We start from the raw sequence: 25,615 nt of genomic DNA, 5'->3' as shown, positions 1-25,615 counted from the left end.
TACTATTACAACTTTCAAGAGTAAATTGAAGGCTGACTGAGTTCCTAAAAAGTTTGGGAACCACTGCCCTACAGTATATGAAAACCTGTGCCTACTCCCATTTCGTAAAGAAGAGGTCTCTCTCTCTCTCTCTCTCTCTCTCTCTCTCTCTCTCTCTCTCTCTCTCCCACACGCCCCCAAGTCATCAGTATTGCCTACCCTTTGCACAACCAGCAGAGGCATTGCTCCTCTGCCCAAATGTCTAGGCGCAGGGTAGGTTTCTGTCTGAGTGATAAGAAACGGAGACAAATTAATCTGGTTGCTTTTGCTGAGCTTTGTGCGTAAGTTTAAACTTTTAATTTATGATATTGCAAACATAATACTACTGTAGGCTAAAATGGAGCTTCTCCTGCAGCCTTACTCATATGCGTTCTCCTCCGTGTAACTGTCATAAATTGTCACCTAACATTTTCATTCAACATTGAATCCCCGCTGGTCAGGAGCCACAGTGTTGAGGTGGTTGAGGTAAGTCAATTTCCATTACATTGCATTATGTTCTCAGGTTTGTGATGGAAGACATGAGAATAGTGTCATTATAAGGTTGTAAAAATACAATCTGTAGGCATGTGAGTAATACATTAGTAATTACTTTATAGTGTAGCTGGGTAACAAGTTATGCCAGTTGAACAATTTCTGGTTTTGTTTATATGTTAATTTGTGTTACATAGACACACACATTTATACATCAAATAAAGTGTATTGGTTTGTCTAAGTTCCTTCTGTCATTCCTTTGTTTGTCTAAGTTCCTTCTGTCATTTCTTGTTTGCACTTTTATTATTCCAACTATATCTCCAATTCCCATCATCATCTCTCTCACCCTACCCCCCCCTCTCTCTCTCTCTACCCCTCTCTCTCTCTCTCTCTCTCTCTCTCTCTCTCTCTCTCTCTCTCTCTCACCCTACCCCCTCTCTCTCTCACCCCCCCTCTCTCTCTCTCACCCTACCACCCCTCTCTTTCTCTCTCTCTCTCTCTCTCTCTCTCTCTCTCTCTCTCTCTCTCTCTCTCTCTCTCTCTCTCTCGCTCTCTTTCTAACACACTCACTTACCCCTCCTTCTCTCCCTGTCTGTTTCTGTCTCTGTCTTGTCAGTTTCAGATGTCTGACATGCCAGTCATTTCTGTCACTGCCACCTGCAGTCACCTGCTTGGAGCTCCTCTCAAACAGAGGGGAACTATAGCTTTTGCCTCACAAGTGCATGTCATAGCATTACATTTGAATGTCTACACATCAAGTTGTGCCTGAGGCAGAGGATATTTCATTCACACTTCCTTTTCTCTTCGGATACAGATAGATCTCAGTCAGCCATTGGAGTCTCAAGGACCTTTTGCGGTCATTGTACACAAGCTCTCTGATGTCATTGTCAAGGCCGAGTACGACAGCCAATCGCAACAGCTCCTTGACAACTTCCAGGTATGGTAAAATGGCACATTTAATTAGATACAACAGCGATAACAACATCATATTTTATCATACTAAAGTATATGTTTTTGTTTTAGGGTTATGTGTCCACCCATCCCCATACTGTTCTCCTGGACCCCCTTCCAGCAATGAGCCAGCTACTGGATCGCTTTGCCTCCTATCGGATTATGAGCCAGCTCCAGAACTCCCTGAGAGGTACAGTACAGTGGCCTCACTGTCCTTCCTCTAGACATCTATCAAGCCAAGCGCTCTCTCTCCTTATGCTCTTCCTGATCCCGCCCCCCTGTAGACTGGCGAATCAGCAGCCCTCCCTACCTGGAGATCAGCACCAGTGACCTGTCAGTCATCCAGCAGGACGTGGAGAGCAAGGGCCTCAGCTTCCCTCTGAGTCAGTGAGGGACTGTCTACAACTAAACACATAAACATACGCCTAATTAATCTTATTGTATACAGAGGCTTCACACCAGGCAATGGTGATTCAGTTTTTGGCAAACTCCTTTTATCTAATTTATAAGACATTTACGGCCGATTCCCCGGACACAGATTCAGCCTAGTCTTGGAATAAGAAGCATGTTCAATGAAGATTGTCCGTTGAAAGTGACTTTTATTCTAGGACTAGGCTTAACCTGTGACCGTGAAACTGTCCCATAGGATCGCGTGTTGTATTGTGTCTCCTCACACCTCACTATTCCTCTTCTTCTTAGTCTGTAAAACCAGGGTGGCTCATGGATCCTGTTCCCATGACGTAAGAGACTGTCTGTCTTTCTATTGTCTTTTTGCATATTTTCCCATACATTCCATATATCATTTTTTTTTTTAAATCTGCCTTTTTGTGTGGCTCAGTATGTTGCTGCTTTGTTGACACTGTGATCTCTCTCTATAGATGTGTATTGGTGTTTAGTGGCCCATGGCTCTCCCTCTAGTTCTTCAGTCTTTAGTGTCCCTGTTCTCTCTCCATACCATAGATGTCTCTGATCTTCAGTATGGCTGGTCTGTCAGAGGCCCACCCTCCCTGTGTGCTGCAGAGCTTCGTCAACCACGGTGCCGTGCTGCACAAGGTGTTTGTGGTGGGAGAGGACCACTTCACTGTGGAGAGGCCCTCGCTGAAGAACTTCCCCCCTGGACCCTATGGTTAGTGTGGACACACCCTCACCTCTTTCTCCCTCTTCTTCTCCCTCTCTCGATCTTTCTCATTCTCAGGCTTATACTGTTTTTAATCATCTGTTGCAATAAAACTTCTTCCTAATGTCTGTGGTGTGTTTTGTGACTCCAGAGAGGAAGACGATCTTCTTCAACAGTCACCAGGTGTCCAAGCCAGAGTCCTGCTCCCACCTCACTGCAGTTAGTACGACCTCCACTCTGACAATCAACTCTGTTCAATTTGATTCACTGGCACTGATTCCTGTACAATTGAATTCAATCTATTTTTCCCTGTTCTACTTGACCCACTGTCTGCAATAGGTCTTGTCCTATCCAGGGCCCGTATTCATGATATGTCTCAAAGTAGTAGTACTGAGCTAAGATCTTTTTTTTTTAAAGATCATAGTGAATAAGATCACATAAACAGGGGGACCTGATCCTAGATCAGCACTCCTACTCTGATACACATTGTGAAAAGGGACCCTGAACAGATGAACTGATCATCTGTCCTGTGGTGTTGTGTCTCAGCTGGATGAGAAGGTGCCGAGGCTGCCTCCCCCCAGTGGTGAGGCCATGGTGGCCCTAGTAAGAGAGCTGAGGGCAGAGCTGGGCATGGCTCTGTTCGGGGTGGACGTCATCGTCAACATCAACACACACACCCTCACTATCATCGACATTAACATCTTCCCAGGTCACTGGGCCATCCTTCATTTCCATTTGTCATTAACAGACACTCTTATCCAGAACGACTTACAGTCATCAAAGTCACTTTATTCTGCTATATTTGCTTCCATGTTACACTTTCACTCTTACTCAATTTCATGTTCTCTTTCTAGCTCTCTCCCTCATCAACCACATATTTCCGTCCCTCTCTTCCAGGCTATGAGGGAGTGCCTCAGTTCTTCTCCTCCCTCCTCAGTCACATTGAGTCAGTATTGGACCACCAGGAACTGGAAGTCCCCCAGGCAACATGTCCTCCTGCTCCCTCTGCACCCCAGACTGACCTCTGAACTCTGACCTGGGTTCACCGTTGACTCTTGACCCTGACCCGGCTCATCTTTTCTGATACATACAGAAAGCCCCTGGAAGTAGGAGACCTAATTGATGACGGTTGCCTTTAAATAAATCTCATAATATGGGTCTGAGTCTCCTCTCCTTGCAGACACATACAGTACCAGTCAAAAGTTTGGACACACCTACTCATTCAAGGGTTTTTCGTTCTTTCTTTTTTAGTGAAGACATCAAAACTATGAAATAACACATATGGAATCATGTAGTAATCAAAAAAGTGTTAAACAAATCAAAATATATTTTATATTTGAGATTCTTCAAAGTAGCCACCCTTTGCCTTGATGACAGCTTTGCACGCTCTTGGCATTCTCTCAACTAGCTTCATGAGGTAGTCACCTGGAATGCATTTCAATTAACAGGTGTGCCTTGTCAAAAGTATATTTGTGGAATTTCTTTCCTTCTTAATGCGTTTGAGCCAATCAGTTGTGTTGTGACAAGGTACGGGTGGTACACATGTAACCGATGTGAAATGGCTAGTTAGTTAGCGGTGGTGCGCGCTAATAGCGTTTCAATCGGTGACGTCACTCACTCTGAGACCTGAAGTGGTTGTTCCCCTTGCGTTGCAAGGGCCGCAGCTTTTGTGGCGCGATGGGTAACGATGCTTCGTGGGTGTCAGTTGTTGATGTGTGCAAGGGTCCCTGGTTCGAGCCCAGGTTGGGGCGAAGAGAGGGACGGAACCTACACTGTTACACACAGAAGATGGCCCTATGTGGTAAAAGACCAAGTCCATATTATGGCAAGAACAGCTCAAATAAGCAAATAGAAAATGACAGTCCATCATTACTTTAAGACATGACGGTCAGTCAATACGGAAATTTCAAGAACTTTGAAAGTTTCTTCAAGTGAAGTTGCAATAACCATCAAGCGCTATGATGAAACTGGCTCTCATGAGGACCGCCACAGAAAAGTAAGATCCAGAGTTACCTCTGCTGCAGAGGATAAGTTCATTAGAGTTACCAGCCTCAGAAATTGCAGCCCAAATAAATTCTTCACAGAGTTCAAGTAAAAGAGACATCTCAACATCAAATGTTCAGAAGAGACTGCGTGAATTAGGCCTTCATGGTCGAATTACTGCAAAGAAACCAATACTAAAGGACACCAATAATAAGAAGAGACTTGCTTGGGCCAAGAAACACGAGCAATGGACATTAGACTGGTGGAAATTTGTCTTTTGGTCTGATGAGTCCAAATTTGAGATTTTTGGTTCTAACCGCTGTGTCTTTGTGAGACGCAGAGTAGGTGAACTTTGAAGAATCTAAAATATAACACTTTTTTGGTTACTACATGATTCCATATGTGTTATTTCATAGTTTTGATGTCTTCACTATTATTATACAATGTAGAGAATAGTAAGAATAAAGAAAAACGCTTGAATGAGTAGGTGTCAGAATTTTGTATGAATAGATAAGAGACTGTGATCAGTCAATGAAGACAACCAACCACTACTCTTATAGAAGTAACAATGATTGAAAAATATCATACACTGTGATTTTATTGATTGACATTTAGCATATAAGACACAGCAGGCACAGATGCCGGACTCTGATTGGGCCAGTACAATTACAAATGTTGACCTCCATTAATTTGTCCTTTACATCCCACTAACAATCCACAACCTCTTTCTGATGAAATACATTTGGTAAATATATTTCTAATGTTGAAATGGTATACATTCTTGAGTAAATCTCACAACATGTAGGGAGTAGCCTGTTTGATTCCTTACATGGTGTTGATGTGTTTTATATTAGTTTTATATGCGTCCCAACAGTTACCAGTGTTATATAATTAAGCAATAAGGCCAGAGGGGGTGTGGTATATGGCCATTATACCATGGCTAAGGGCTGTTCTTATGCACGATGCAACCCAAAGTGCCTGGATACAGCCCTTAGTATATTGGCCATACACCACAACCCCCCGAGGTGCCTTATTGCTATTATAAACTGGTTACCAACGTAATTTGAGCAGTAAAAATAAAATTTTTGTCATACCCGTGGTATACGGTCTGATATACCACGGCTGTCAGCCAAACAGCATTCAGGGCTCGAACCACATAGGATTTACATATAATTGTAAATCAATGTTCGATAGAAAAGGAGTGTTTATATTTAAAAGTCAATTTATGATGCATTTTAATTACATAATAAAGTACATTTACAGAAAATCATCATCATATATTTGGCTTTAATATGTACATTTTTATAGCTTTATAGGTTTTAATAAGTTGTCTTAATATTCCTCTTCTTCTTGTATTGCAGTTATTGTTATTACTCCACATGTTATTAACCATGCAGCTTATATTGATTTAACATGTGGGGAACTGTTTCCTAATATTTCTTATTCAAACATGGCTGCGTAACAGTGGAGATCACAAACTTATGAAAAAGGATGACGGTGAATATTAAATATCTTACCAACTTAAAAACAAAGTTTTAGAACTGTCATTGTTTATTAGGACCACATACTAGAGATGTCTTAGTGATGTCGCTCCCCTCTCTAGTCTTCCTTGGCTGGTTAAGATAGGAGTGCAAAGTTGGGAGAAGAGCTGGGGTGCCACCCTGACCAAAGAAATATCATTACTAGAACCGACATTCCCATTCATTCGATTTCTATGACTCTTGACCAGCTTGGTGACCCAAACTGCAAAAATAAAAAACTTCAGGAACAATCATGCTCATCTTTTTATAGAACATTAGGTTGTGTTATGACACACTGTACATCAATACTAAAGAGGTTTCCGTGGTCACACGCCGTCTCTTTCTGAGGGAAAATCTCAATTGCATACTCCTCACGTCCTCATCACCTTCTCAAAACCCATTGGATGAGAAAGACAGACGTCCCGCCCCTCTGACCTTCTCCTCCAATGGGTTTTGAGAAGGACGTGAGGAGAGTACGCGAGGAGTATGCAATGGAGATTGTCCCTGAGTGTCACCCCAGTTCTTAATTAACAGTCTGATATTAACAGTGCATTAGCCAGATAGCACAATCCTCACATTTTGTTGATATACACATGGAAATCAATCACAGAAATCAATATGTCAATATTATAAATAACAGTGATACATTGCTTATATTAACAGTCTCAATGACCATAACAAATCTCACACATAGATTTTAAATTATTGCACAAAATATATACACGAGACATACCGTAAATGAGATGTCTTTCCCACTTAAAGACCTTGTATCATGAGATGTAGACTAACGATAGCTTTACATGAGCAAGGTTGTACATCTTGCCTACTAAACAATCTTTGATAATGGCAGCACACAGAAAGACACATCTAAAGAGCTTTTAATCTCTGAATGCAGGGATGGGGAGAAGTGTACTTGTATGTTTGTACTAAAATGCAACTACTTACAGAAGTACATCCCATCAAAAGCATTATGATTATACCATGTTTCTAAGTATGTTAGTTGTGTGTGTTTCTGTGTGTGATAGCATGAGAGAGAGTGCTGCAATGTGTCGTTATCTGTCTGTCTGTCTTGTGTTGTGTGTGTGTGTGTGTGTGATTTAGAACTTAACGACCCCTGTGAAGCTCCCGAAGCTCTGCAGCCACTTTTCTCAGCTCTGCCTCAATCTCCAGAAGCTCCTGTAGGCACACAGAACAGGTCAGACAGTGTGTTAGGTCCACACACAACACACACACACACACACACACACACACACACACACACACACACACACACACACACACCACACACACACACACACACACACACACACACACACACACACACACACACACACACACACAGAGAGACATAGTCAATTAGCAATTACAGTATCAGCTTTAGCAAACTCAGCTGTGCTAAATCCTGTTGACTCTCGCCCACTTACTTCTCCTTCATCCTGCTCAACATCCTCCTTTTTGTCCTCATCCTCCTCTTCCTCTTCCCAATCCTCATTGTTTTCAACCTCATCTGCTTCTTCATCATCGTCATCGTCCCTGTTCCTCTCCTTTTCAAACTGACGGGTCGACTCATCACTCGCTTTCTCCATCACTCTCTTCTGCTGAGGATCCTTAACCTCCTTCTCACTCTCTCCCGCTTTCACCTTCTCCAATTCCTTGCGAATCTCTCCCTCCTTCTCGCTCTCGTTGTCCACCTTCGCCTCATCCCTGGCAGTTTGTCTTTTCTCCTCCTCTTCTCTCTCCTCCTCCTCCTCTTGCACACGTTTCATCTTTTTGAGGAGCTCCGCTAGTTCCTCCTGTTTTTCCTCCCTCTCTTTCTCCTTCTCCACGTTCTTCTTGCTGTCCTGTTCCTCCAGCAGCTCCTTGAGCTCCCGCTCCACCTTCTCTTTCTCCACCAGCAGCTCCACCTCGTTGTTGTTCCTCTCCTTGCTGCGTTTCCTCTCTTCAATCTCAAGAATTTCCAGCCGCTCTCTCTCTCCCTTTTTCGGCTCCTCCTCCTTCTTCCTCTCCTCCTCTGCTTCTGACCCTCTCTGGAGCTCTTTCTCCTTCACCGACTCGTACCTTTTCTTCTTCAGCTCCTTGAGCAGCTCCTCGAGCTCCCTGTCCTCTTTTTCCTCCTCTCCTATCTTCCTCTGCTCCTTTGAGAAGAGCTCCTCCAGCTCTTTCACGTTCTCTTCCTCATCCCCCCTTTTCTCCTCCAGTCTGGGCTCTTCTCTCATCTCCCCATTCGTTCTGTCCTTAATCTCCACCTTCTCCTCCTCCTGCTCTACCCCTTCTGCCTTCATCTCTTTCTCTCTCAGTTCTTCTTTCTCAGTCTCCTTCTGGTCATCATTCTGCTCCTCCTCCTCCCTCCTCTCTCTGTCCCTCTCTCCCTCAGCCTGGTTCTCCTCATTTCGCTCTTTCTCCCTCCCATACTCTCTCTCTCTTTCCCTTTCTGTAAGAATAAAATACATTTAGGTGGTTAGTTACTGTACAATTTAAAGCATATTACAGCAAGTTCAACAAAACATGTTTAGGAAGATTTTTATCTTGATTTCCATGTGATTTCCATGTATAATTACCTGACTCTGAAACCAACATAGCATAGCAAAGATATTGCAGCAATTAGACTGTTTCTCTCAATAAGTCAGTATGTTTTGATATTCCATATTACTGTGATGATGACACCATTGGCAGGTCTACTTCCAGAGATGGAAGTAGCCCAGAAGTGCCGATCCATTTGAAGCCCAATGGGCCTTTCTAATTTGGGGGTTTTGCGCCAAATTATAATTCAAAGAAAAAAATGGACAGGTGTGTTAGAAATACCCAGACTCATTTCTGATCCCAGTCTGTCCCTGGGTACTTCAGTAGTAAAGTATTAGCTAATAACTGTAGTCAGACTTACCCTCCTGGGCCAGCTCCTGCAGCTCCCTCAGGAGACCCTGGTGCCTGTGGACAGCATCATCTGCACAACACAACACAACACTGGTTGCTCAACACTGACCATGTCCATCTTATCAGACTAGACATAATCATACCTATCTGCCTCAGTGACAGGTGTTGCCATGACTATTTGTAATGGAAGATTGATTATATTGATGAAATAATGAACAGCATTATAGTCAAATGTGGAAAGATGAAATAAAGGGTATTCCTCACGTACAGTAATCAGTGGCATGATTCCATTGTCATGATAAATTCAATCTCAATTTTGACGCATTACAATTACATAGGGAATATAGAATAAGTGCACTGTGTGGTCTAGTGAATTTGTGCAGCTGAAGGAGGTTATGTCAGATAAGAGATAAGATAGGAGTTGTCACCAGTTTTCTGTTTGTCACAGCCAGGATGTGGCACACCGCCATTACTATTCAGGGAGTCCTGAATACAGTCAGCAACCTGAGGGCACACACACACACACACACACACACACACACACACACACACACACACACACACACACACACACACACACACACACACACACACACACACACACAAATTAACAATTACGATGTCAATATCAATTACACACAATATTTTAGCAGTGTTATAATACACTCAAAATAAACATCATAGAGATAACACAAATGTTTTGTCTCTGACCTTTCCAACCTGTAGAGAGGAGGATAGAGGCAGGCATCCCACTAGAGAGAGAGAGAGAGAGAGTAGAGAGGGAGATACAAATGCAGTCTTTCCAAATAATTGTATATTGTGTCTGCTGAATGTTAGTTTTTTTCTCTTGCTTTGTTTGCTCTTTTACATATTATGTTTATCTCTGATAAGCTACCCAGGAAAGGGCTGATATTAGCCCATATTAATATATGTAGCCTTAGAAATAAGGTTCATGAGGCCTCCCAAGGGGCGCAGCGTTCTAAGGCACTGCATTGCAGTGCTTGAGGCGTCACTACAGATCCAGGTTCAATTCCGGGCTGTGTCACAGCTGGCCGCGACCAGGAAACCCATGAGGCGCCGCACAATTGGACCAGCGCCCACTGACACGGTCGCCAGTTGTACGGTGTTTCCTCTGACACATTGGTGCGGCTGGCTTCCATGTTAAGTGAGCAGTGTGTCAAGAAGCAGTGCGGCTTGGCAGGGTTGTGTCTCGGGGGACGCATGGCTCTCGACCTTTGCCTCTCCCGAGTCAATACAGGAGTTGCAGCGAAGGCTATAACTACCAATTGGGGAGAAAATGGGGTAAAACGTTCAAAAAAATGAATCATTAAAAATAAATAAGGTTGGTTGGTTTTGAGTTCAAATCTCATCATCTACAACTTTAGCAATTTAGCTAATTAGCAAATACTCTACCACTTTTTAGCTACTTTGCAACTACTTAGCATTTTAGCTAACCCTTCCCCTAACCCTAGCACTAATCTTAACCCTTTTAGCTAACCCTTTCCCTAACCCTTCCCCTAACCCTTTAACCTAACTCTTAAACTTAACCCTAACCGGAACCCTAACCTAGCTAACATTAGCCAGCTAGATAATGTTAGCCACCTAGCTAGAATTCGTAACATATCATATGTTTTGCAAAGTTGTAACATATTGTTAGTTTTGATAATTCATAACATATTGTACGTTTTGTGAATTCGTAACATATAATACAAATTGTAATTCATAACATATCATACGAAATGGGAGATGGACATACACAAGTTAATACATAGCATACGAAATGTAACATATCATACTAAATGGAGTGTCACTGATTTACATACAGAATAATACGAAATGCTCTGAGACCAGGTTGTGCTGCCAGCTCTTAGCAAACTGTTGGAAGAAATTGTGCTTGGCCAAACACAATGCTATTTCTCTGTAAAGAAATTAACAACAGACTTTCAGAATTCTTAGAAAGGGCACCAAACATGTACTGCACTAACACAAATGACTGATGATTGGTTGAAAGAAACTGATAATAACAAGCTTGTGGGAGGCGTAATGTTAGATTTCAGTGAAGCCTTTGAGTATGTGGACACCTGCTCGTCGAACAGCACATTACAAAATCATGGGCATTAATATGGAGTTGGTACCCCCTTTGTTGCTATAACCGCCTCCACTCTTCTGGGAAGGCTTTCCACTAGATGTTGGAACATTGCTGCGAGCACTTGCTTCCATTCAGCCACAAGAGCATTAGTGAGGTTGGGCACTGATGTTGGGCAATTAGGTCTGGCTAGCAGTCGGTGTTCCAATTCATCCCAAAGTTGTTCGATGGCGTTGAGATCAGGGCTCTGTGCAGGCCAATCAAGTTCTTCCATACCGATCTCGACAAAGCATTTCTGTTGGACCTCGCTTTGTGCACTGGGGCATTGTCATGCTGAAACAGGAAAGGGCTTTCCCCAAACTGTTGCCACAAGGTTGGAATCACAGAATCGTCTAGAATGTCATTGTATGCTGTAGTGTTAAGATTTCCCTTCACTGGAACTAAGGGGCCTAGCCTGAACCATGAAATATTCCATTATTCCTCCTCCACCAAACTTTACAGTTGGCACTATGCATTGGGGCAGTTTGGAACTCAGTAGTGAGTGTTGCAATCGAGGACAGACAATTTTACGGGCTGCGCGCTTCAGCACTCGGCGGTCCCATTCTGTGAGCTTGTGTGGCTTACCACTTCACGCTTGTGCCGTTGTGGCTCCTAGACATTCCCACTTCACAATAACAGCACTTACAGTTGACCGGGGCAGCTCTAGCACGGCATAAATCTGACTAACTGAATTGTTGGAAAGGTGGCATCCTATGACGGTGCCACGTCGAACGTCACTGAATTCTTCAGTAAGGCCATTCTACTGACAATATTTGTCTATGGATATTGCATGGCTGTGTGCTCGATTTTAAACACCTGTCAGCAACAGGCGTGGCTGAAATAGCTGAATCCACTCATTTGAAGGGGTGTCCACATACTTTGTATATATATTGTATTATTGACGATAACCTGTTGTTGAAAACATGTATGTGTTATGGCTATTCCACCTCTGCCATACTGTGGATTCAGCTATCTATCTAATAGAACTCAAAGGGTTTTCTTTAATGGACACTTCTCTAATGTCAAACATGTAATGTATGGTGTACCGCAGGGCAGCACTGTAGGCCCTCAACTCTTTTCTATTTTTACCAATGACCTGCCAATGGCATTAAACAAAGCATGTGTGTCCATGTAGGCTGATGATTCAACCATATACATGTCAGCAACCACAGCTAATGAAGTCACTGAAACCATTAAAGGCTTGAAGTCAGATTTGGAATGGGTGGCCAGCAGGGGTAAAAGTAAGGCGGTGCGGTCCGGCATGGTAGTGGGGGTATGCCTACTGGTAAAACGTGAGCCTATCACAATTAATACAACATGCCCCCAAAAAAGATAGGCTATTACACCATTATTTAACATTACTGCATGTCAGCCGCATGAGAAAATTTGTGAATTGACTGGAAACCGGGTGGTATTCGCTCCAAATTGGGTTGGGGTTTAAGGAGAACACACATTTTTCAAGGCGGAGATGAGTAGCCGAGACAGAGATGCATGTGGACGACAGTGGATGCATCAGTTCAGGCTACAAGTATAGGCCTAATGACAATCGCAGAATTTCATTACACTATATGTAGGTGTTTTGTAACAGTCTCTTTCCATCATCAAATTGCAGGTACACAGTGCACTGTTGGGGTTTGGATGCTGAATGTGCGCGGGTAGCCTACAGGAGTGCCTTTGTTAAGTGATTGTTTGACAATCATATGAAAAAATCATGACTGGTTGATTTTATGCCACATTAAAGCGCATAGGCGGCGTGTCCATAAGGCTAGGGGAAGCTTTCCCTGAAGTAAATTGAATTAAATAGCCAAAATGATATATCCCAATCAGCAATGCAGAATTAAAAATCATTCAAAATAGGCTACTACACCAAAAAACATGATTTGGCCACAGAGGATCATTAGATTCTTAAATGAAAGCTGTGGATTGTTTTAAATTGCATAGCCTACAGTCTGAAGGTCCTGCAATTTGGGCAGCGCGCCCAGCAAATATCAAATAGATGATTGTTGAGTTGCGACTGTCAGTGAAAAGCAGAGAGACCCAGCCAGGCATATCGCAATATTGAAAAATACAATCGCGGAAAAACTGTTTGGAAAGCAAATGGCTTCCGCTGTAAAGAGATGAGAATGAAAAGACTCCAATCTGTGTTTTAGTGCCACTTTTGTTTGTTTTTGGAGAAGAATTTCCTCCTCCAGGTTAGATGGATGTCATATTGTATTTATGTCTCCCCTTTTCGTAGGACGATTATATGGATCAGACAACATCTGTTTGTCAGTGTCAGCAGAGTAGGCTGCCCTGTCATTTTTGTAGAATTTTAAAAAAGGCATGCGCGCACTTGGGTGTCCCGTACCGTAAGAAATGTAATCTTCTTTGACCCCTGGTGGCCCGTAATAAATTGGTCCTGAACATCTCTAAAACAAAGAGCATTGTATTTGGTACAAATCATTCCCTAAATTCTAGACCTCAGCTGAATCTGGTAATGAATGGTGTGGCTTTTGAACAAGTTGAGGAGACTAAATTACTTGGCATTACCTTAGATTGTAAACTGTCATGGTCAAAACATATAGATTAAATGGTTGTAAAGATGAGGAGAGATCTGTCCGTAATAAAGAAATGTGCTGATTTCTTTGGACACCACACCCACAAAGCAAGTCCTGCAGGCTCTAGTTTTATCTTATCTTTATTATTGTCCAGTCATATGGTCATGTGCAGCAGCTGGTCCAGAACAGAGCGGCACTTCTTGCTCGTCATTGTAATCAGAGGGCTGATATTAATACTATGCATGACAGTCTCTCTTGGTTAAGAGTTCAGGAGAGACTGACTGCATCGCTTCTTTTTTTTATAAGAAACATTCATGTGTTGGAAATTCCATATTGTTTGCATAGTCAACTTACACACAGCACTGACACACACACGTACCCCACCAGACATGCCACCAGGGGTCTTTTCACTGTACCCAGGTTTCAGAACAAATTCAAGAAAACAGTATTATCTATTATCTATGCATAGTCACTTTACCCCTACCTACATGTACATATTACCTAAATTACCTTGACTAACCTGTACCCCCGCACATTGACTTGGTACCGGTACCCCCTGTATATAGACTCTTTATAGTTATTTATTGTTGCTCTTTTATTTTTTACTTTAGTTTATTTTGTAAATATTTTTCTTAACTCTTATTTTTCTTAAAACTGCATTGTTGGTTAAGTAAGCGTTTCACGGTAAGGTTCACCTGTTGTATTCAGCGCATGTGACAAAAAACCTTTGATTTGATTAGATTTTTATTATACAGAGCCATGAGTGCATGGAGCTCCCTTCCATCTCAAAGCGCAAGTGGACAGCAAACCTGGTTTCAACAAACTATTAAAGCAACACCTCCCCGCACAACGCCTCTCCCCCATGTCACCTACTTGTTGTGTGTATGTACTGACATGTATGTGGAACTAATAGATGCACACACACACTACATGTTCATGTTTTTAAATGTATGTCAATTGTAAAGTATTGTAATGTCTGTAATGTCTTTTTCGTTATGTGTCGGACCCCAGTAAGACGAACTGTCGCCATTGGCGTTGGCTAATGGGGATCCTAATAAATCAAATTACAAACACATACATAGTGAGGTGATTGAACTCTGCCAGGAAAGAAAAGGAAAGTAATTGAATTGTTTGGCCTAAAAGTAGCAGGGTGTATTTTTAAGGCCAAGACAGTCACATGCCAAGCAGCTAGCAGGACAGGATCTTATAATCCTCCCTCAACAAGGAAGTGGAAATGTCCATGTTATTAGTTTACAGCCTCACATGGCATCCAATGAATTTTACACAAGTGCTAAACGACTTTGAGTCATATCCCCTGACATATCACATTAAGGTTATTGATAATGGAGAATGGTAGGCCTTAATTCAAAGGCACGTGCGAACAACAGGGGCTGTAGGTTGCGTGGGAGAGAGTGTGTTATGCTTCCTCCTAAACTGGGACACAGGTCCTTTAAAGCTGCAATCCCATGTTGATTGGCTTGGCAGACCTCCCTTCACCCTCTTTATTCACAAGGCAATTGGCAAGGAGACTGGGGTCTGTATGTTCACACACACACACATGCACGTTGGTGATTGTAACGCCTCTAACCATTTCACTATACACAGACCATTACCCTTAAGCTCAGTTATATTTTTATACAACACTGTTATATAATACATGTATAGCCTACCCTCCCTTTCTCACAACATTACATCGGTACATCTTTACTCCCAAAACACTCCCTGAAAGGCCCTGACACCGATACAAAACTGCTCACATCAAACCATGGTGATGGGGTCAATGTTTGCATATTCAAACAGGACATGGTGGTAACACAACGCGCATTATTAATAGGTTTAACAGTTACAGGAGCGTACGTGCCCTGCTTTCATCACGTCTTGCACGACAACATCATTTCCTTTTAGGTTGGGTGATGTAGAAATACCCTTAATTTATGATGTAATTCTTACATAAGGCTATTTCCAATACACATGTATTCAATAACAATCAATATGTAGTCACAATACCGGTTGAAAATGTATAGCTAACGGACCGATTTTGTGACGGACTGGATAAGGTGCGCTCTAAACAAATTATGTAACAAGTCCATCTTTATCCTAAATCTTAAAAGCTAAGATATATTCTACCAATTGACCTTTTTATACTTTTCTCCTCTTGGTTTAATTGTCGCACAATCCATTATCCCCTCCGTTTTATTTATAGGCTATATTATAAAAAATTGAAACATTCTCTAAATAACATAAACATTCCGCTTAACTGCAATCAATAGCCTGCAATCACACGTTTTGGCTAATGTCCCAAGCAAAGCTATAACTAAAAAGGCTGTTAGAACAGGCAGGCTATGGATTCGGCTAACGTAAGGGTTATCTAACACTGGATACGCTCATACATCGACTGATCAGCAGCCTCACAAATGAAACCCTGATTTTCCTTACCTCCACTTAAGGTCCAAAACAACGCCGTGAAAATAAAAACTCCCATAGGATCTGAATATAAAGGCCTTAAAGAGAAGGAAATAACCTTGAAATAATAATGCCGCGACCTTATTCTCAAATCGAGCGTGCAAGGACCCGCTAAAGAGCTGATAGGCGCGTATGCTTGGCTCAAAGGGCCAGGTAATGCAGGAGAACAGGTCGGGAGAATGATGCCCCGTCAACGCGTAACAACTAACGCAGTGATAACGAGAGGATTGCTCGCTCCAAGCTGAGTTGACCACATCTGACCGGAGGTAACGCCAATTCCCTGCTGTTCAATCTCATGTCTCAGCAGCAGGTTTGTATTACAACACATAACCCGCCATGCTGCAGGCATGCATGCTTTATGTAAAGAGGGGGAAGGGAGATTACATGTTTTTTATTTGACAAGTAGTGTACATTTCCATTATATTATAGTAGTGTCTAGCACAATTAATTACACATTTAGAGTTGATGACAATTAATGCCCAGTCTAATGGCACAGCATTTTGTCCACATCTTTGCCTGTGTTTTCTGGCTATTGGATGGGGCACATTATACATCTGGGCTTCATTACCAATTCTATTCTAATCCATTTCCCAGCATTAAGGATAGGAACACAGTCATTCCAGCTGTTTGGTGCCTCTTCACCCAGTAATTCCAGTGTGCTAGTACTTCGAGGCAGCGGGCGTGAAGGACCCTGTGATCTCACTCCTGAGTGATGAGCCTCTGACAGAGCAATCTGTTCAGCCACAGGCTCAGCACTGCACCTATGTGGGGCATAAACAGGGGCCCAATGAATAAAACCACTACATCTGAAATACTTATTTGCCGTAATATGTTGTTTCTGAGTATATAATATGTCTAGATTTGTTAGAGCGGAACTGAGTTCTCTGAAGGTAGCCTACTGTGTGGTTGCAGATCTGGAATTCTTTATTGTAATGCAGTTTTAATCTTTTGCAGACCAAAACAGGACAGTTTATGATAGTGTCATCGTGACACACATTCACAAACAGAATGGCATTAATATATTTACATGGCAGAGGCAGAGCTACACAGAATAAGTAAACTTGTAGATGCAAAGGCTTCAGTTGTTCTCTTGATGTACAGTTGAAGTCGGAAGTTTACATACACTTAAGTTGGAGTCATTAAAACTCGTTTTTCAACCACTCCACAAATGTCTTGTTAGCAAACTATAGTTTTGGTAAGTCAGTTAGGACAAGTAATTTTTCCAACAATTGTTTACAGACAGATTATTTCACTTAATCACAATTCCAGTGGGTCAGAAGTTTACATACACTAAGTTGACTGTGCCTTTAAACAGCTTGGAAAATAATTTCATGGCTTTAGAAGCTTCTGATAAATGATTTCAATTAGCCTGAGTCAATTGGAGGTGGACCTGTGGATGTATTTCAAGGCCTACCTTCAAACTCAGTGCCTCTTTGCTTGACACCATGGGAAAATCAAAAGATATCAGCCAAGACCTCAGAAAAAAAATTGTAGACCTGCACAAATCTGGTTCATCCTTGGGAGCAATTTCCAAACGCCTGAAGTTACCACGTTCATCTGTACAAACAATAGTACGCAAGTATAAACACCATGGGACCACGCAGCCGTCATACCGCTCAGGAAGGAGACATGTTCTGTCTCCTAGAGATGAACGTACTTTGGTGCGAAAAGTGCAAATCAATTCCAAAACAAGAGCAAAGAACCTTGTGAAGATGCTGGAGGAAACCGGTACAAAAGTATCTATATCCACAGTAAAACGAGTCCTATATCGACATAACCTGAAAGGCCGCTCAGCAAGGAAGAAGCCACTGCTCCAAAACCGCCATAAAAAAAGCCAGACTACAGTTTGCAACTGCACATGGGGCCAAAGATCGTACTTTTTGGAGAAATGTCCTCTGGTCTGATGAAACGAAAATAGAACTGTTTGGCCATAATGACCATCGTTATGTTTGGAGGAAAAAGGGGGAGGCTTGCAAGCCGAAGAACACCATCCCAACCGTGAAGCATGGGGGTGGCAGCATCATGTTGTGGGGGTGCAGGAGGGACTGGTGCCCTTCACGAAATAGATGGCATCATGAGGAAAGAAATTTATGTGGATATATTGAAGCATCATCTCAAGACATCAGTCAGGAAGTTAAAGCTTGGTCGCAAATGGGTCTTCCAAATGGACAATGACCCCAAGCACACTTCCAAAGTTGTGGCAAAATGGCTTAAGGACAACAAAGTCAAGGTATTGGAGTGGCCATCACAAAGCCCTGACCTCAATGCTATAGAAAATCTGTGGGCAGAACTGAAAAAGCATGTGCGAACAAGGAGGCCTACAAACCTGACTCAGTTACGCCAGCTCTGTCAGGAGGAAATGGGCCAAAATTCACCCAACTTATTGTAGGAAGCTTATGGAAGGCAATCCGAAAAATTTGACCCAAGTTAAACAATTTAAAGGCAATGCTACCAAATACTAATTAAGTGTATGTAAACCTCTGACCCACTGGGAATGTGATGAAAGAAATAAAAGCTGAAATAAATCACTCTCTGCTATTATTCTGACATTTCACATTCTTAAAATAAAGTGGTGGTCCTAACTGACCTAAAACAGGGAATCTTTACTAGGATTAAATGTCAGGAATTGTGAAAAACTGAGTTTAAATGTATTTGGCTAAGGTGTATGTAAACTTCCAACTTCAACTGTAGATGGAAAGGCTTCAGTTGTTCTCTTGATGTAACTGTGTTGGTGCATGATGTCATCTGGGCTTTGGGACAGGGTGGGGCATGCGATTGGGCTGGTTCGGTCCGATGTATTTCAAAAGGAGTGCATTTTGGCTTTTCATTCACCTCCATCCCCAGGTAGGGCTGCGAGGCACGAGGCACACACACTGTCCCTTCCTGAAAATGGACATGTGAGTGAGATATAGAGAGTAACAAAGATACATTCCATGTTATCAGAGACACTTCTTTTCATGATGGGTGAATGTATTCACAAAAGTATTGGGAATACAGTAGGTGTTCTCTCTTACCTTGGTCTGATGAGTCTCCAGTATAGCAATGATAGTACGAGGAATAGCACACGCTGTGGCATTCACCTGGAGTAGGACGCAAATAATGGTGGTTATTATAACCTTCAAACGCTTAGAAAATGGTTCATCTCTTCTTGTGCAATCTATTACAGAAACACTGAATCTCATAACATAAAGAATGTACTGGCCCCTTCCTGGTCTCACTGTATGAGCGCAGTGTAGGCTACCATCCTTCCCCTTATATAGGATATTTAGGCATCTGCTTTGGTAGTCTGTACAGTTAGACCTGCTGGAAATCAAAGGCAAGCCAATGAAGAAACAAAAATGTCAAGAATGGACAACAAAACTGACACGAGTGCTTTGAGAGCAAAAATGGGAAATGATTTTCAAACAAAAACAACATCCATCCAGGATATGATTAACCAATCATAGTAGTACCATCATGCCCACCTCGCCATAGCTGTCCCTCCCTGGCATCCACGCCTCAATGTCGTACTTCCTGTGTGCTGGGCGACCTAGCTCCAAACTTTTGAACAGTAGTGTATATGTAAATATATGGCTATGGTGTGTACAAATGTCAAAATACACTGTACAGTGCATGGATAATGTTTATCACAATAATCCCACAAAATAATATCTCATCATAACACGAAAACAATGTTTCGAAGCACAGTTATTGGTATCATTGTCAATAGATCAACTGACCACAAGAACCTGAACTCTGTTACTGAACTCTGTCCCTGAACTCTCTTATCACTTTCTTCTGCTCCTCCAGCTGTGAGATTTCCTCACTCACCACCTTAAGTTGCTGCCAAACACACACTTACATCAGAAACACACCACTGACGTAGGCCTATAGAGACCAGGCAATGTGCTTGATACAAATGCAGTAGCCTACACTGCCACATTCAGGGAGGCTGTATTCATATGAATGTACTTCAAGGCAAATGACAGACAGAGCATATGAAAGGACATCAAAGACACTTCAATGACTTGATGGTCAAGAGAGCATGCAAAGCGCATGTAACTAGGCTACATCTACAATATTCAACATAGTGAGATGGGATATACAGAAACGCTTACAATCTCCCTGACATCTGCTCCCCGTAGATCTCCTTCCGAGTCTTCACATAGGCAATGACTTTGTCAGTCTCCTCGCGGACATGTTCGTACAGACTACTTCGCATCTCATGGGTGGAGCGGCTGGGGGTAAATACTTTCGTTCCCTGCCTTGTAAAGCGTCTTGAAACCGGTTTTAAGACGTTCAATGTGCAAAGCCGGTAACCATGCCAATGCAAGTCGCCATGTTTCAATGCGGAAGTAGGTTGGTAAATAGAGGCGGAACCAAATAAGACAACCAATGAAATGATGGGACCTGAAAATTATATGAGCAAAATCTGTAACAAATGTAATGTTTAGAAAGTATAAAACAAAATATCGCTTAAATTTGCTTTAGTTATAAAATAAGGCGCACGAACGAGTCCAAAACAAACGTCACATCCGTGCACGGGTTCAAAGGCTAGCCAATGAGACTAGCGGAACTATTGCATTGCGATAATACAGTTGGGACAGGGGGAAAAGTGAATCGTGCGGCCGACAATAGTCAGGCAGGTCTTGGGGCAATACAACCAGTGTTTCATATTTTTAACAACTGTAATGCGTTTGAGATGTTTGTATTTCTTGTCATGATTTACTGATTCCCCGGATAAGACAGAAAAGGGTGCTTTGGCGGATGTTATTTTAGAGAGCTGCATTCAGCAGTTGCTAACTAACGTTAGCTAGCCGCCGCCGGGCGGTCTGTTGTTATAGCCTGCATGGTGGTTCTGAGAACCATGAGTCGTGCTGCACCCCACACTGGAGGCCGTACTCACTCAGACCAGGACAGGCTGATCGGAGGGTGGGACACACGGATGGCAACTGTCAGCTTCCCTTCTTGACTGACTACAGACAATCGGGCTTAAAGGTGAAACTACTAACTGTCTGGCCCCTGGTGACATCCACACAATCAGAGCCCAGGACAGGACCACCAAGTAGGGTAGTCTCCCTTTGATCAAGGTAAAGTCAACAACATTGTTGTCATTATTCCTGAATGTACCCTGTTCATTTTCTCAATAAGAGAGAGGACTAGGGAATGCTGCCTTTGAGAGCTTTGCAAGACATTCATTCATTCAGCCTGTAGCTTAGTGTTGGATACGATTCATAAAGGGCTTTGAAGTTGAGCTTGACCATGACCCTCTAATTACTCTTAAATAGATTAAATAGATTACTAAGATCTATCTACATCAAACAAATCATAATTATAACTGGCCATCATCTTGTGTATCTGGCTCCTTGAGAGAGAAATAATGTTTTTTGTTGTTAAAGGTTCCTGATATTCCTGTGGTATATTATGTCAACACTTGACTATCTTCAGATGAGTGCAGTCCGTGGAGGAACGATCACCTGGCGGCCACAGCCCTGGCAGGACGGGGATGGTGGGGGCGGGGAGCCCCTCTCGGACAGCGACTCCGAAGAAGAGGACTTTCCCGACGACAGCACCACTCCTTTAGGAGACTACGTCACACATGGTCCGGTGGAATGGGAACATCCAAATGAATGCATCACTCATGTGCTGCCTATATCATATAAGTCTCTTTCTATCTCCTCACTCTTTACTTCTTCTCTCCGTCAGGGTTGAAGCAGCTACTGGATGCTCAGCAGCTGTGTGACGTCACTCTGTTAGTGGAGGGGAAGAGGTTTATGTGTCACAGGTAGGGTCAATGATCTTCTCTTAATTCTAGTGTACTACAGACATCCAGACATTCCTTTGTGTGTAGCAACATGCACTATGTGACACATACTCCGATGCCTACTGCCGTTTCAGTGCTCCAGTGTCCTGCAGTTCATTGTAGTCACACCCTATCTCACCCTTATGTGAATGACGTCGTGCTTCTGCCTCTCTTCAGAGTCCTCTTGGCAGCGGTCAGTCCGTATTTCCGTGCCATGTTCACTAGCCCGTTGGTGGAGTCCCGTCTCACTGAGATCCGATTGGAGGAGGTGACGCCGTCAGTCATGGAGACTGTCATCCAGTTCGTCTACACTGGGGAGGCGGGGCTCTGCTTGGACACGGCCGAGGACCTGTTTGTGGCGGCCAATCGGCTTCAAGTGATGCCCCTGCAGGACCTGTGCTCCAGGTAACTATATAGTCAGTGCTGCCTGACACAGATACGTTGTCTTTTCCCCGGTCCAGAATGCTGCTGATACTCTTAAGCCTGTGCAGTTCAGTAACTGCCACAGAGTTTTTATAGCATTTTTAAAAGCCATCTTTTATTGTCTGGGTTTCCATCCTCAAACATCTGTGTGTGTCCGTAGGTTCCTGTTTGAACACCTGTCTGTGGACAACTGCCTGGGAATGTACTCTCTGGCCCGCTCCCACCACGACCAGCTGCTCCTGAGGGCCTCTCTGAGGCTGGTGGCACAGCACTTCCCACGCGTGGCCCGCCAGAAGGACTTTCTCCTGCTGGACCCAGGCACCCTGGGCAGCCTGCTGGGCTCCGACCGCCTGGGCGTAGACTCTGAGGCAGAGGTGTACGACGCGGCACGCCGCTGGGCCGAGCACCAGCCCCTGGACCGTTACAGCCACATGCCGGCCCTGCTCCACCACCTCCGCCCTGGCCTGCTGTCCCTGGAGGAGAGCCGGCGGCTGAGCCAGGAGCTGGGCCCTGCGGCGGCCGGGGAGGGCCTGGGGGGCCCGCTGAGGCCCCGGGAAGGCATGTTCGAGAAGAAGATCGTGTGTGTGGACCTGAAGCCGCGGGAGGACGAGTCGCTGAACGAGAGGGACTTCACTGTGGACTGCTTCGACCCGCGTACAGGGAAATGGGAGAAGCTGGCTGCCCTGGGCTCTCTGCTGTGCCCAGGTTGCACAGCCATCGGGGGGCGGCTGTTCGTAGCGGGGGGCATCCTGCGGGGGGGCACGGTGTCCACAGAGGTCCATGAGTATGACTCTGTGTTGGATCGCTGGCAGGAGCGGTCGCCCATGGTGCAGCCCCGGGCCATGCTGGGTCTGCTGGGCTGTGGGGAGTCACTCTACGCCCTGGGGGGCTGCAACAGAGGAGCCATGCTGGACTCCTGTGAGATCCTGGACCTGGCCTCTCTCCAGTGGGGCCCCGGGCCCCGTCTGCCCCTGCCGCTGCGCTCCTTTGCCTGTGCCGCCCTGCGCGGCCGCATTTACCTTCTGGGCGGCACCACGCTGGAGCAGAACCGGGCGGTGGTGCACGCTGGCGTGCTAATCTACCACACCCTGACTGACTCATGGACCCGTGTGGGACTGGACTCTGGCGCCACCTGCCTGGCCGGAGGGGTGGCGGTGCGGGGAGGGGTCTGTGCCATCGGAGGCTACATGAGGGACGCCACAAAGTTTATAGATGGGAACTACACCCACCTGGAACCTCTGGACGCCACGGGGCGAGTGCTGTTCTTCAGGGAGGGCCGGGGCTCAGGGGTGGAGCGGGAGGTGACGGGGGCGGTGGTGGCAGAGAGGAGTGGGGGGAGCGACCGGGCCCCTAGTCCGGTGGTTTTCCCGGGGCTGCCGAGGCGGATCGCTGCCGGGGGCGTGGCCAGGTGGAAACGCAGGATATACGTGCTGGGCGGAGAGAACGGCTCCCGTTTCTATGACAGTGTGTACTGTTGGAAGCCTGGCTGGCGCAGCTGGGTCCAGAGACGGGAGAAACTACCCGGAGACACGGGGGGAGTCAGCCAGTTCGGCTGTACCACCCTCAAGTTCCCTAAGAAACACATCCTGTCCCGACTGAGACTGGCTCGGGAGGACCGCAATCCTGATGATGACTAGCCACAGCAGGACTAATGAGCTGTGGCTAAGACCAGCATTCATGGGGTTTCAGTAATGAAATGTAATGTTATTAACTTTTAACACTTGAGACAGTGGGGGGGAAAGGGACTCACATCTGAATGTAACCACCGTATGCCACAAAAACGCTCAAGTCCTTCTCAAACATGATTTGAATGCATTAAAATGGTTTGAAACTTGTCTGCCTGTTGAACACACATCCTCAGCCTTTGCCAATTTATAGGCCTATGCAGCCGTTAAATTCCTATGTTGTGAATGACTGGCTGTGAATGTTTGGCAGGGTTTACATTTTCTTTATTGAAATTTGATGAGGTGTTTTCATTTTTTATTTATGCCTTTTCTATCCCAAACTTTATGAAATTCACCAAAGGATCCCACTTTTATGTAACTTTAATCTTTCACTATCCAGTGATTCCAGGGCCATGTTCATTAGGCACCAAACAGAAGAAAATTAACTGAAACAGGGAAGGACCACCTACCTGGACTTGTCCAATAACCTATACATTCATTTTTGGTTTGCGTTGCAACATGTTTTGTAACGTTTTTTTTTTTCTCTAATAAACATGACCTAGATTTTAGTCTCTTGTTATTTTTGGTCAGTTTCTCTTCATCGCTATTCACCCTAACACTCCTCCAATCAGATCGTGTTATCATCAGACGGGATAGCGTGGTTTCGTAATCACTATTGCACCCAAGTCTTCACACTCAAACAACTGTAATCCATGCTAGAATTTTAAAGAATAAGGTCTCAAAACAATTCATTTCTGAAAATTCAGTTTTATTTTGGTTCAGATTACAGACCACATAATTCGATTTAATTTCCAGATGCATGGGTTACTTACTTACCACAAGACCAAGAGCAGGCAGATCCACCAGAATACCTGACATCTTTTTGGTTTTTAGACGGACATGTTTATTTTGGATTTTAGTTGAGCACGCCCCTTTGCACCATAGAGCTGTGTGAAGAGTGCAAATGTGTCTGTGTTGGGGAGTGAATGTTGGATTATGGTATGTAACAACAAGGGATCCCCCCAATACCTCATACCCCTTAAGAGAAACATCACCTCACTGATGTAATCTGATTTGTGTTTTTGAACTGAAAGACAAATTGATAATTTGATGACAGTTATTCTATCAAATGATTAAAGGAAATGTTTAAGATTTTGGGGATTATTCTCCTGTTTTACAATGTTCCTCTCTGGGCTATGACAACAGGTCCATCGGTCCGTTTGTCATTCTGTTATTTTGTGTATGTTACTAAAAGAGAAGAAATCATTAACCAGAGTCACATTTAGAATGGACGGTCTCGTAGTCTCGCTCAACACATTTCCAGCAGGGTCTTTGTAGTGGTGGGGGTGAAGCCTTTGGTCAGAGACCGATATGACAGCAGATGTGGTCTTTGTTCTTGCTTTAGGCACATTTTGGGTCACGGTAAACCAAATGTTGACACCTGTAACAATTGAATTAAGTTACCAATATAACCATTTTCACATGGAAGAGAAAATCAAGTTTGTTTGACATGTTACGATAGAAGGTTGGACTGAACTAATGGATTTTTTTACTAGAACTCAGCCGTGTGTGTAAGTGAAGAGGCTAGGCGTTAATTATTACTGTCATTAATAAACACCTGAGTCAGTCTTTTTCTGGCGACCAAAGGTCTTACTGACCATCCACTCTG

The 25,615-nt window shown here is 43.8% G+C and overlaps 3 protein-coding genes and 1 non-coding gene across 7 annotated transcripts; 2 read left to right on the top strand and 2 right to left on the bottom strand.

Moving 5' to 3' along the window:
• Positions 1-1,279: 1,279 nt before the first annotated feature.
• Positions 1,280-4,909, top strand: LOC106580902 (inositol-tetrakisphosphate 1-kinase; the record flags this gene model as incomplete). The annotated part of the gene is made up of 7 exons (XM_082966534.1): positions 1,280-1,447; positions 1,534-1,651; positions 1,746-1,844; positions 2,161-2,201; positions 2,422-2,587; positions 2,730-2,797; positions 3,125-4,909. Coding segments are annotated over 7 exons (1,149 nt in total), but the record flags the coding sequence as incomplete, so codon positions are not given.
• Positions 4,910-5,113: 204 nt separating this feature from the next.
• On the bottom strand, positions 5,114-16,358 carry LOC106580836 (uncharacterized). The gene is made up of 6 exons (XM_014162312.3): positions 16,051-16,358; positions 9,664-9,704; positions 9,381-9,456; positions 8,963-9,022; positions 7,506-8,512; positions 5,114-7,257 (listed from the first exon to the last, which is right to left on the bottom strand). The coding sequence occupies exons 1-6, from the start codon at positions 16,094-16,096 to the stop codon at positions 7,186-7,188; spliced, it is 1,302 nt and encodes a 433-aa protein (XP_014017787.2). The 5' UTR covers positions 16,097-16,358; the 3' UTR covers positions 5,114-7,185.
• Positions 16,359-16,978: 620 nt separating this feature from the next.
• LOC106580835 (uncharacterized) lies at positions 16,979-20,417 on the bottom strand. 4 transcript variants are annotated; one of them, XR_014381887.1, is made up of 4 exons: positions 20,175-20,417; positions 19,280-19,617; positions 19,092-19,157; positions 16,979-18,960 (listed from the first exon to the last, which is right to left on the bottom strand). It is a non-coding gene; the product is annotated as an uncharacterized LOC106580835 (transcript). The 4 variants fall into 4 exon arrangements; XR_014381886.1 differs by having other exon boundaries at positions 19,092-19,380; positions 19,542-19,617; positions 20,175-20,415; XR_014381884.1 differs by having other exon boundaries at positions 19,092-19,617; positions 20,175-20,416.
• Positions 20,418-20,646: 229 nt separating this feature from the next.
• On the top strand, positions 20,647-24,515 carry LOC106580833 (kelch repeat and BTB domain-containing protein 8). Its single transcript, XM_082966533.1, has 5 exons — positions 20,647-21,146; positions 21,505-21,658; positions 21,763-21,841; positions 22,037-22,264; positions 22,443-24,515. Exons 2-5 carry the CDS (start codon positions 21,505-21,507, stop codon positions 23,917-23,919), a joined length of 1,938 nt encoding a protein of 645 aa, XP_082822659.1. The 5' UTR covers positions 20,647-21,146; the 3' UTR covers positions 23,920-24,515.
• The last annotated feature ends 1,100 nt before the right edge of the window (positions 24,516-25,615 follow it).

This window comes from Salmo salar, chromosome 20, assembly GCF_965601325.2.
Source record: "Salmo salar chromosome 20, fSalSal1, whole genome shotgun sequence".
Lineage (NCBI taxonomy): Eukaryota > Metazoa > Chordata > Actinopteri > Salmoniformes > Salmonidae > Salmo > Salmo salar.
Note: the sequence above shows the minus strand (reverse complement) of the source record. Positions and strands in the feature narration are given on the sequence as shown.